This window comes from Bufo gargarizans, chromosome 3 (assembly GCF_014858855.1).
Source record: "Bufo gargarizans isolate SCDJY-AF-19 chromosome 3, ASM1485885v1, whole genome shotgun sequence".
In the NCBI taxonomy this organism is placed as follows: domain Eukaryota; kingdom Metazoa; phylum Chordata; class Amphibia; order Anura; family Bufonidae; genus Bufo; species Bufo gargarizans.
The window spans coordinates 300,804,044-300,817,196 of NC_058082.1; the positions used below are offsets into that span (position 1 = coordinate 300,804,044).

Sequence of the window (13,153 nt, forward strand, 5' to 3'; positions counted from 1 at the left end):
AGTGCCGGCAGGCATGGCATGGCAGCACCCCCTGTGTAACTGACAGCTTTACACCCGGGGCAGTGGCTAGCAGGGCTCAAGAGGCAGCTGCCTTTGGCCACCCAGGAGCAACTGGGCCCGGGGCAGCTGCCCCTTTTGCCCCTTGGTAAAGACGGCCCTGCACCTTTTCATTCAAAGAGTTTTCTTTATTTTCATGACTATCAAAATTGTAGATTCACACTGAAGGCATCAAAACTATGAATTAACACATGTGGAATTATATACTGTATATTCCTGCGTATAAGACTACTTTTTAACACATTAAAATCTTCTCAAAAGTCGGGGGTCGTCTTATACGCCGGGTGTCGTCTCATATGCCGGTATACAGCGTGCTGAAACTTACTTCCTAGCAAGACTGGAGAAGCTGTCCTTCTCCAGCTTCAGGGACAGGCGCCCTCTAGCTGAGCCACCGTGTGCTGCATCCCGGCCAGCCGCTCCTAAAGCAGCCCCCTCTTCCTGCTCTCAGTGGTTTTCTCATGCCGGCAGTATCACATTGTGTACTATCGCTCAGATCGTCTTGAAGACAGGGAGGGCTGGGCAGACAGGGAGAGCTGACCCACCCAATCCAAGCAGGCTTTGTATGCAGTGTGCACAGAAAATACCGGTACATCGCTTGCTGTGATTGGCTGGTTGTTGTATACTGGGTTGGATTGGCGATTCTGAGGGAAGGCAGGGAGGGAGCAGGAGCATCTGCACTTCAGCCAATTCTAATGTTGGCGGATCTCTAATGAAGCTTGGTGTGCATCTTATCTGTGGTGAAAAAACAGAGTCTATCTGGGGGGCAGATAAATGTGGTGGTGAATACAGTACAACACCAGTATCTGTACCTGTACATACAGTACAGCACCAGTATCTGCATCGGTTCATACAGTATAGCGCCAGTACATACAGTACAGTATACAAATGGCTAACAGTCAAGACCCCATCATGGCTCTACCAGCAAGAAGAAAGAAATATGAAGCCAGTTTCAAACTTAAAGTTGTAAACTTTGCCATGGAACATAATAACTGCGCTGCTGCAAGACAATATGGAGTAACAGAAAAGATGGTTTGCGACTGGAAAGCAAATTAAAAGCATTAAAGAGTATGCCAAGGGGTAAGTGTGCATTAAGGAGAGGCACCCCACATTGGCCAGAACTCGAAAAACATGTAGCAGACATGGTGAATGAGCATCGCCAAAACGGTTATGTAGTGACACAAAATAAAATACGTTTGTTTGCACTTCAGTGAGCCAAATCTAACCCAGATCACAGCAACAGATTTAAGGCCACTGCATCCTGGTGTACTATATTCTTGGAAAGGCATAGTATGGTACTGAGGCAAAAGACGAAAATTGCACAACAATTACCTGCAGATCTTGATGCCAAAGTAAATGTTGTTGGAGGGGTAGTCTTATACGGCGAGTATAGCCCAAACCCTATATTTCAACTGGAAAAGTTGGGGGTCGTCTTATACGCCCAGTCGTCTTATACGCCCAGTCGTCTTATACGCCGGAAAATACGGTACATAACAAAAAAGTGTGAAACAACTGAAAATATGTCATATTCTAGGTTCTTCAAAGTAGCCACCTTTTGCTTTGATTACTGCTTTGCACACTCTTGGCATTCTCTTGATGAGCTTCAAGAGGTAGTCACCTGAAATGGTCTTCCAACAGTCTTGAAGGAGTTGCCAGAGATGCTTAACACTTGTTGGCCCTTTTGCCTTCACTCTGCGGTCCAGCTCACCCCAAACCATCTCGATTGGGTTCAGGTCCGGTGACTGTGGCGCAGCACCCCATCACTCTCCTTCATGGTCAAATAGCCCTTACACAGCCTGGAGGTGTGTTTGGGGTCATTGTCCTGTTGAAAAATAAATGATGGTCCAACTAAATGCAAACCGGATGGAATAGCATGCCGCTGCAAGATGCTGTAGTAGCCATGCTGGTTCAGTATGCCTTCAATTTTGAATAAATCCCCAACAGTGTCACCAGCAAAGCACCCCCACACCATCACACCTCCTCCTCCATGCTTCACGGTGGGAACAGGCGAGTAGAGTCCATCCGTTCACCTTTTCTGCGTCACACAAAGACACGGTGGTTGGAACCAAAGATCTCAAATTTGGACTCATCAGACCAAAGCACAGATTTCCACTGGTCTAATGTACATTCCTTGTGTTCTTTAGCCCAAGCAAGTCTCTTCTGCTTGTTGCCTGTCCTTAGCAGTGGTTTCCTAGCAGATATTCTACCATGAAGGCCTGATTCACACAGTCTCCTCTTAACAGTTGTTCTAGAGATGTGTCTGCTACTAGAACTCTGTGTGGCATTGACATGGTCTCTAATCTGAGCTGCTGTTAACCTGCGATTTCTGAGGCTGGTGACTCGGATGAACTTATCCTCCGCAGCAGAGGTGACTCTTGGTCTTCCTTTCCTGGGGCGGTCCACATGTGAGCCAGTTTCTTTGTAGCGCTTAATGGTTTTTGTGACTGCACTTGGGGACACTTTCAAAGTTTTCCCAATTTTTCAGACTGACTGACCTTCATTTCTTAAAGTAATGATGGCCACTCGTTTTTCTTTACTTAGCTGCTTTTTTCTTGCCATAATACAAATTCTACAAACCGGATTCCAAAAAAGTTGGGACACTATACAAATTGTGAATAAAAACTGAATGCAATGATGTGGAGGTGCCAACTTCTAACATTTTATTCAGAATAGAACATAAATCACGGAACAAAAGTTTAAACTGAGAAAATGTACCATTTTAAGGGAAAAATATGTTGAATCAGAATTTCATGGTGTCAACAAATCCCAAAAAGTTGGGACAAGGCCATTTTCACCACTGTGTGGCATCTCCCCTTCTTCTTACAACACTCAACAGACGTCTGGGGACCGAGGAGACCAGTTTCTCAAGTTTAGAAATAGGAATGCTCTCCCATTCTTGTCTAATACAGGCCTCTAACTGTTCAATCGTCTTGGGCCTTCTTTGCTGCACCTTCCTCTTTATGATGCGCCAAATGTTCTCTATAGGTGAAAGATCTGGACTGCAGACTGGCCATTTCAGTACCCGGATCCTTCTCCTACGCAGCCATGATGTTGTGATTTATGCAGAATTCGGTCTGGCATTATCTTGTTGAAAAATGCAGGGTCTTCCCTGAAAGAGATGACGTCTGGATGGGAGCATATGTTGTTCTAGAACCTGAATATATTTTTCTGCATTGATGGTGCCTTTCCAGACATGCAAGCTGCCCATGCCACACACACTCATGCAACCCCATACCATCAGAGATGCAGGCTTCTGAACTGAGCGTTGATAACAACTTGGGTTGTCCTTGTCCTCTTTGGTCCGGATGACATGGCGTCCCAGATTTCCAAAAAGAACTTCGAATCATGACTCGTCTGACCACAGAACAGTCTTCCATTTTGCCACACTCCATTTTAAATGATCCCTGGCCCAGTGAAAACGCCTGAGCTTGTGGATCTTGCTTAGAAATGGCTTCTTCTTTGCACTGTAGAGTTTCAGCTGGCAACGGCGGATGGCACGGTGGATTGTGTTCACTGACAATGGTTTCTGGAAGTATTCCTGAGCCCATTCTGTGATTTCCTTTACAGTAGCATTCCTGTTTGTGGTGCTGTGTCATTTAAGGGCCCGGAGATCACGGGCATCCAGTATGGTTTTACGGCCTTGACCCTTACGCACAGAGATTGTTCCAGATTCTCTGAATCTTCGGATGATGTTATGCACAGTTGATGATGATAGATGCAAAGTCTTTGCAATTTTTCGCTGGGTAACACCTTTCTGATATTGCTCCACTATCTTTCTGCGCAACATTGTGGGAATTGGTGATCCTCTACCCATCTTGGCTTCTGAGAGACACTGCCACTCTGAGAAGCTCTTTTTATACCCAATCATGTTGCCAATTGACCTAATTAGTGTTAATTGGTCTTCCAGCTCTTCGTTATGCTCAAATTTACTTTTCCCAGCCTCTTATTGCTACTTGTCCCAACTTTTTGGGGATTTGTTGACAACGTGAAAATTTGAATCAACGTATTTTTCCTTTAAAATGATACATTAACTCGGATTAAACGTTTGATCTGTCATCAGCTGTGTATCCACTTGACTTCTCCACAACACAACTGATGGTCCCAACCCCATTTATAAGGCAAGAAATCCCACTTATTAAACCTGACAGGGAACACCAGTGAAGTGAAAACCATTTCAGGTGACTACCTCTTGAAGCTCATCAAGAGGATGCCAAGAGTGTGCAAAGCAGTAATCAAAGCAAAAGGTGGCTACTTTGAAGAACCTAGAATATGACATATTTTCAGTTGTTTCACACTTTTTTGTTATGTATATAATTCCACATGTGTTAATTCATAGTTTTGATGCCTTCAGTGTGAATCTACAATTTTCATAGTCATGAATATAAAGAAAACTCTTTGAATAAGAAGGTGTGTCCAAACTTTTGGTCTGTACTATACATATTTTTTCATGTCTGAACTTACCTTTTCTCAGCTTCACTTCTTCCTGCCTGTTTACAAGAGGAACTTCCTGTTTTGTTTAGCTTCCTGCTGAGTTTTCTAACTAAACCCAGCATGCTTTGTTCTGTAATGTTCCACTGGGCTTTTTCCACCTGCAACACTGTTGGTTCTGCAGTAGTCACAGTAGTCACACCTCTAGATCTCCCCTCTTTATATAAGTAAGGGCAAAGTGAGTCCTGTGAAACATTACAAAGCAAAGCATGCTGGATTTGCTTAAAAAAAAACAGCAGGAAGCTAGCAAAAACAGGAAGTTCTGCTTGTAAATATTCTGCCAGGATGCAGTGATGCTGAGAAAGACACAAGGAAAGTGCTGAAAGCCCATGAAAAACAGGTATATGAGGCAAAAAAATGCAGTGCTCTGGGCAAGTGGGCGGATAAAATAATTTTATTATGAAACCAGTATACCTTTTAAGGCCTGATGCACACAAACGTGTGACGGCCCGGCTCGTGCTGCGGACTGCAAACTGTTGTTCACAATGCACGTGCACCGACAGTGGGCCCGCCGCATGCGGATTGCACACCCATTCACTTGAATGGGGTCCGCGATCTGCATCCGACTACTTCCGTGGGCTTCCAATCCGTGCCTCCGTTCCGCACTGCATCTCCCAGATTGCGGACTCATTCAAAGGAATGGGTCCGCTTCCGTGTGCATGAGCCCTAATTCTGCATCAGTCAATGATTGGTGACTCACTCACTAGCTAAATACAATAGTAAGGTTGCTGAATGCAATGATCTAGACAAACAAAAAAAAAAAAGCCCACATATGTAGAATCGCGGTAAATATGGGCTCTCTAGGCTTCTTAAAAATTTTAATGTGATAAGATGTGTGCTCTTTGTGCATCATATTTGTTATTATTTGTTATTTTTAATACTGTATATCAATATTGTGATAGTATTAGCAATACACAAGGGCCCTACGATATTGTATATGCACATGTCATATTATTAGGGTATCTATTGCTAATTGATATTGGATGTTTGAATTAGAGATGAACGAAGTTTGACAAAATTCGATGTTCACAAAATAATTTAATTAATGACGAATTACTTTGTCACAAATCGCATTCTATTGTAGGGAGCAGATGAAATGATGGATAATGAAGATCGCACCACCGTACGTCATTGAACCCCTCAGATGCCACAGAGGGCCACTTTCAGCCTATCAGAGGAGTTAATCTAAGGTTAAAAAAAAATATGCACTTACCTCATCCATTTGCTTGCAGACAGGCCGCCACGGCAATCTTGATTGAAGAAAACGTGCCAAGTCTCGCGTGAGCTGACGTGATGATGCCATGTTGACAAGATTTGGTGCATTTTCTTCAATCAAGAAGGCCATGACGGCCTCTCCATGTGCAAGTGGATGAGGTGAGTATGTATTGTTTTGTTTTTACTGCCATTTCAGGAAAAGTCGATTTGTTACGGCAAAGCTGGAGAAAATTCAGCTTAGTGGCAAATCAAATTTTTCTTAAAATTCGGATCAAAGTCCACTTCATTAACTTAGATTCACTCAACAATAGTGTTAATACACAATCAGGTACACTGGAGTATAATGGCTTTATATGCGTATAATTAAATAGTATATTACTACAAGAGACTTATATTCTGCAACTATCTATATCTGGGACATTGATGGTATATTAACAGAATATGCTATCAGTGTCAGATATGTGCAGGTCCCCATCCTGGGACCCACTCCTATCTCCAGAGTGGGGCCTCTAAAGTGAAGGGAGTCCAGCAGTCCCAGAGCGGTCCCATAGTTGGTCATGCTTTAGCGACATTCTCTCCAGTCACCATTATGGGACTTTTGTAAATAGCCAAGCATGCATGCTTGGCTATTTTAAGAATTCCCATAGCAGTTAATGGAGGACACACAATGCAAGCATGTTCTCTCCGTCACTTTAGGGGACACGTTCTGGAGGTAGGAGTGGGTCTGACATCGATGACACATCCTAGCAATATGCCATCAATGTCTTAGATGGGAATACCCCTAATGTATGAAGAAATGAAGAGTCACATGAGAAAGCAATTACACATTTTTCTCTTCTGTCTCCCCCATAGAATCTCATTAATTGCAATGTCTTTTCTGCTGTTAAGGTATGTGCATATAATATGGACAATCTTTTTATTATTTTTGAATCTATAATATTTGTCAACAGAAAAAAAAAGTTTTACATAAAAATGTAACTAAAATGTGTTTTACTAAATTACCCTAAAAACTAAATTCTCCTCCTTCTCTATTTTACTATATTTTACACTTCATAAGACTCATCTGTTTTAGAAGAGGAAAATAAGAGCAAAATATATGTTGCTATATCAGCACAGAGCACAGCACTCGCCCGGAAGAAGACCAGGGAGCGTTGAGCACAAGTGATCACCGCTCTTCACGCCTCCTGCATACTAATGAGCACATTATGAAATCACTCATTATTGGTCACTTTATAAGAAGCACGGCCATTTTCCCTCACTTTTGAGGGAAAGAAGTGTCTTATATTATATTTGAGCGCGAAGAGTCTGCCACAGTCATCTTGCTTGAAGATCTCGCGCAGTGTTTGATAACGTGGTGAAGTCATGCGTCACCGTGCACACAATTTTGCAAGGGATCTTCAAGCAAGATCACCATGGCAGCCTCTTCGCGCTCAAATAAATGAAGTATGATTTTTTTATTTTTACTTTTACTGCCATTTCTGGTAAAATTAACTTGTTACCACAAAGCGGGAGAAAATTTGGCTTCCTTAAATCCAGATCAAAGTCCACTTTGAATACTTTGATTCACTTAACACTGATTTCTAGTACTAGATATGATTATCCATTTTCTCTCAGAAAGGCTAAAGTTCTTTGCATTATGGATAGAGATGAGTGATGTTTTGAAAAATTTTATTCGACAGCTTCACCGAAGTTTGCCCAAAAAATTGATTTGTTACAAATGAATTTGTCACAAATCTCTATAAATCAGGCATACCCAGGCCACTCTGCCTTAGGCTACAGCCACATGGAGCGGCTGTGCTGTTGGTGGGTTCCAGCCATGCGGCAGTGAAGAACCGAGTTGCCAATTAGCCCGCAGCTTTCATAAAATAATGAAGACTGCAATGTATAGTCAGTCTTCATTGTTAATGGCCGCACGGCACCTTTAAACAAGGGATGTTGCTAGTATCGAGTTTGGTTGGTTTGGGGGGACAATATGCATATTATTGCGGTTCTTGCTTGCAATCTCCTGCAGGTTATTTGACAGTAAACACTGAATATTAATCAGCTCTGGCATACCCACTTCTCCAACCCCAGCGCTCTCCTGCCCTTCTTCTGCCATCTGCTTTTCCTCCTTTTCCACGTCAGATAATATTGATTTCCTACCCCTGGGATGCACGGGTTATATAGAGGGCCCTCGGGGGAGGCGCCTGTTGCAATTTTGGCGCAACGAAACAGGATCTAATTTTACGCCTGGAAGGCCCCCTATATCTGTAAAACCCACTTCAAGAAACGTTATAGCATCTACTTACTGCTGGAGAGTATGAATCTGCATCAGTTGCAGCACTGTGGCAAAACAGGGGTTAATCGGCCATCTTGGATTTGGGCATCCTGTGTTGAGAGGAAGACATCCACCTAGCAGAGGGGAGGGAACCAAACAGCCAGCCTCCACAGAGGAACCATTCTTGCAGCAGAAGGAACTAAAGTGTTCAGTACAAGTCCCCAGGAGGACAGAGAAACCAACTGTACCCCTTAAAGGAAGTAGAAGCGGGTACCATCTTGCAAAGGGGAAACTACAGTTCCTTCTTCCCTGGATCCTGAGAAGCAATGTACAGTGGTCTGAGTGAGTATTGCTGGGGAAAAATAACCATTCTAAAGACTGTTAAGGGCTATAGTCTGCCTGCCAGAGCATCATACTCCCCAAAATTGCGCAGTTGCAGCAACTCTGCACCAATTCTGCCACCGCTGCCCATAGCAACGCGCACTTAAATCGCATTTCAGCTTGACCCCTCTAGTCTGGTACAGGGTATCAAGAGCCATGCTCACAGTGAGGATAATACCCACTTGGACCACAACGATCCACCAGCAGCAGCAGCCACTTTCATCATGCCACTTACTAAGCCATACTACTTTGAGGCACCTTGGATCCCACGTTATTCAGGAGAAGCCCACCACGAACATCTGCAGCATGTCAGTGATCTACTCCAAGAGGAGGATGACACATGGCAGAATGACCTTGCCCGATGGAAGGCTCACAGGAGGAGAGCATTATAGGACTTGAGGAAGAAAGGAAAAAGATGGAGCTGATGCTTAGTGGAGAAGGTGACCTAACAGAAAGAAGAAAAAGGATAAAAACATAAAGAAATTGTGGCGGAAAAAGAGTGCAGAGAAAGGGAATTGCATGAAGCCTACAAAAACGTCAAGACTTCCTTTCAGCCACCTGCCAAAGACAGCATACCAGATATGACACTACCAGGTCCTCCAACCACCTATCCACCAGTAATGTTGAGCGTGAATATTCTAATCGTGAATTTTTATCGCGAATACCGGCACTTCGAGAATTTGCGAAGATGTAGAATATAGTGCTATATCTTCATAATCACGAATATTCTAGATTTTTTTTTAACCAGTACCCTCACTCCTTCTTGCTTGTGGGCCAATGAGAAGGCTACAATATCTTTGTCTGAGCTTAGCAACATACCTAGCAGCCAATAGGGAAGTTGCCTTACTATATAAGAAACTCCCCAGCAGTCATTTTCTGCTGTTTTTTTGCAGTTCTGAGAGAGAGCAGTGTCATTACTGTGCTCTGTGCTTTGCTGAGTCACCTGGATCCTTATTCAATAACATTAGATAGTTAGCTCATATATATAATACAGATAGTTAGTGGGAGATAGTCAGTGTAGGTTAGATAATAGTGATATAGTGTAGCTGATAGGAATTACTGTACTGTGCATTTTCTCCAGTCTCAGCAGCTTGAAAAATGTAGCAAAAGTTAGACAAGCCTGTATTGCGCAAGCAATACACGCATATTACATTGCCCGTTTTCGCAATCAAGAAAATAATGACTAGAGATCACAAATTCTAGAATTTGCTAATTTATGGAGAATATTAGGCCAAAAATGTGCAAAATATCGTGAAAACGAATATTGCCTATGTTGCTTATCACTATTCACCAGTGAAAAGTTCACTAAGGCCACTTTCACACTAGCGTTCGGAGCGGGTCCGTCTGATGTTTCATCAGACGGATCCGCTCCTATAATGCAGACGTTTGCATCCGTTCAGAACGGATCCGTCTGCATTATAACTTAGAAAAATTTCTAAGTGTGAAAGTAGCCTGAGCGGATCCGTTCAGACTTTACATTGAAAGTCAATGGGGGATGGATCCGCTTGAAGATTGAGCCATATGGTGTCATCTTCAAGTGGATCCGTCCCCATTGACTTCCATTATAAGTCGGAACGGATCCGCTCGCCTCCGCACGGCCAGGCGGACACCCGAATGCTGCTTGCAGCGTTCAGGTGTCCTGTCACTGAGCGAAGCGGAGGCTGAGCGCTGGCAGACGGATGCATTCTCAGTGGATCCGCCTCCACTGAGAATGCATTAGGGCCAGACGGCTGCGTTCAGGGCCGCTTGTGAGCCCCTTCAAACGGAGCTCACGAGCGGACACCTGAACGAAGGTGTGAAAGGAGCCTAATACTGCTCCATGCACTCCGGAACCACCACCAAATGCGGAGCTCCTTGCTATTGCTGGCCGGAGAACCTGTCACCTACAAGGAAAAGGCCAAGGCCTACAGAGGATCCTCCAGAAGTGGGTGAAGCTGCAGTTCCAAAAAAAGGCCACCAGGATTTCGCAGATGAAGCTTCTGCTGGAGTTACAGCTGCAGAGAGCACAAGAGCTAGCAGTGACAACGATGAGAATGTCGCACACATTAAAGAAGGACTTTTGCACCCTCAACTATGGGACCCAGGAGAAAGAATTCCAGCCCCTCCTGTAAGAGACCTCGTGCTGTGAAGAAAACCATCCATTGGACTACTGGAGCCACAACGTGAACTGTGTCTGAAGGGTGAGAACTGGGTGGCCCGTTTGTGTGTTCTTGTTGCCCTTGTTTGGTCCTCACCCAGAGGGTAATGTTTTGTAAGGACTACCTCCATATGCAAAAATACTCTTAAGTTGTGCACGTCTGCGCCAAAATTCCTTTTTGCCCCCTTTTCAGGTTAATTGGGAGCTCCCTTTGCTTAAAAGGGTTCTCATTACCATTGCTGCTACTTTATATTTTATATTACTACCCCAGGTGGATTACAAATGACATTGTTGCCTTATGTGGATTACCAATATTGACGTTGTTATTTCCCGTAGATTACAAAAGGACTTTTTGCACTAAAGGTTCCAGTTTGGTGCATTTTATCCATCAGCACTGAAGAAAAGGACTCTAATGGGAATTTATTGCACAACGCTATTGCCTTATATATTTGCATTGTGTTTGCACTAACCTTGTGAGTTTCAGCAAAGTTTAAGTATTATGCCTATTGTATGTATTCTTTTATAGGTACTGCAATGGTTTCTTATGCACTTTAAATAATATTGTTAGCCAGATTGCTAGTACCTTACTCTAATGCTCATATGGACTGCCTCAGAGGATGTTAATGTAGGCTCACAAGCAGGTCTAACAACGTCAAGGGTAACCCCGCTGCTAAACATGTGTGTGTAGAGGGACTAACCCTCGTGGGAGTTCTGGAAGAGAACCGGCTCCTCCTCCTACTTTGGTGTGTCCTAAGGCTTAGTTTGCAGCCTTATGGATATGTATATTTAGCTACCTGTTCAGTCATCAAGGTGATGAAGCATAAAGCATTATAAGGCCTTGGTGCTAGGAATGGATTACAGGATGAAGCCACTATTCTATTTTTTGGGGCGTCTCATAGTATGGTGGAGGGTTTACAGTAATGACACCCCCACGCTCCATATACAACTCTGGCCCAGTCCTGTGTAGAGTATTTGAGCGCTTAGTGGAGTATCTTTTTTGGTTCACTGGTTATACTGAGAGGGCAAACTGAATAGACACCCTACTCATACGGGCAGGAACCTAGTGGTAGCCGTCTCTATGTTAGTATATGTATGTGCTCATGCAGCACTCTAACTTTCCTTGGGTACCCTTAGAGCACATCTTAAGTAGTGTTGGGCGCAAATTTTCGAATCGCGAATATCGCCACTGAGAATTCACAAAGATTTAGAATATAGTGCTATATATTCGTATTCACGAATATTCTAGTTTTTTTTTTATCAGTAACCTCTATTCTTGCTTGTGGTCCAATGAGAAGGCTGCAATGTCTTTGTCTGAGCTTAGCAACATCCCTAGCAACCAATAGGAAAATGGCCTTCCCCTTTACTATATAAAAACCTCCCCAGCAGTCATTTTCTGTAGTTTTATGGAGTTCTGAGAGAGACAGCAGTGACATTGCTGTGCTCAGTGCTTTACTGTTTAATTACATTAGATAGTTAGTGTATATATATATATATATATATATATATAGTACAGACCAAAAGTTTGGACACACCTTCTCATTCAAAGAGTATTCTTTATTTTCATTACTATGAAAATTGTAGATTTACACTGAAGGCATCAAAACTATGAATTAACACATGTGGAATTATATACATAACAAAAAAGTGTGAAACAACTGAAAATATGTCATATTCTAGGTTCTTCAAAGTAGCCACCTTTTGCTTTGATTACTGCTTTGCACACTCTTGGCATTCTCTTGATGAGCTTCAAGAGGTAGTCACCTGAAATGGTCTTCCAACAGTCTTGAAGGAGTTCCCAGAGATGCTTAGCACTTGTTGGCCCTTTTGCCTTCACTCTGCGGTCCAGCTCACCCCAAACCATCTCGATTGGGTTCAGGTCCGGTGACTGTGGAGGCCAGGTCATCTGGTGCAGCACCCCATCACTCTCCTTCATGGTCATATAGTCCTTACACAGCCTGAAGGTGTGTTTGGGGTCATTGTCTTGTTGAAAAATAAATGATGGTCCAACTAAACGCAAACCGGATGGAATAGCATGCCGCTGCAAGATGCTGTGGTAGCCATGCTGGTTCAGTATGCCTTCAATTTTGAATAAATCCCCAACAGTGTCACCAGCAAAGCACCCCCCACACCATCACACCTCCTCCTCCTCCATGCTTCATGGTGGGAACCAGGCATGTAGAGTCCATCCGTTCACCTTTTCTGCGTCGCACAAAGACACGGTGGTTGGAACCAAAGATCTCAAATTTGGACTCATCAGACCAAAGCACAGATTTCCACTGGTCTAATGTCCATTCCTTGTGTTCTTTAGCCCAAACAAGTCTCTTCTGCTTGTTGCCTGTCCTTAGCAGTGGTTTCCTAGCAGATATTCTACCATGAAGGTCTGATTCACACAGTCTCCTCTTAACAGTTGCTCTAGAGATGTGTCTGCTGCTAGAACTCTGTGTGGCATTGACCTGGTCTCTAATCTGAGCTGCTGTTAACCTGCGATTTCTGAGGCTGGTGACTCGGATGAACTTATCCTCCGCAGCAGAGGTGACTCTTGGTCTTCATTTCCTGGGGCGGTCTGCATGTGAGCCAGTTTCTTTGTAGCGCTTGATGGTTTTTGTGACTGCACTTGGGGA

General features: G+C 43.6%; 1 protein-coding gene across 5 annotated transcripts in view; it reads left to right on the plus strand.

The window, feature by feature from the left end:
* The window catches only part of HSD17B3 (hydroxysteroid 17-beta dehydrogenase 3), a 142,051-nt gene that overhangs the window by 80,439 nt on the left and 48,459 nt on the right, over positions 1 to 13,153 (plus strand). For all 5 annotated transcript variants that reach the window (XM_044286220.1, XM_044286219.1, XM_044286221.1 and 2 more), the window contains one exon: positions 6,610 to 6,645. In XM_044286220.1, coding sequence (XP_044142155.1) covers positions 6,610 to 6,645 — 36 coding nt within the window. The remainder of the gene's footprint in view (positions 1 to 6,609; positions 6,646 to 13,153) is intronic.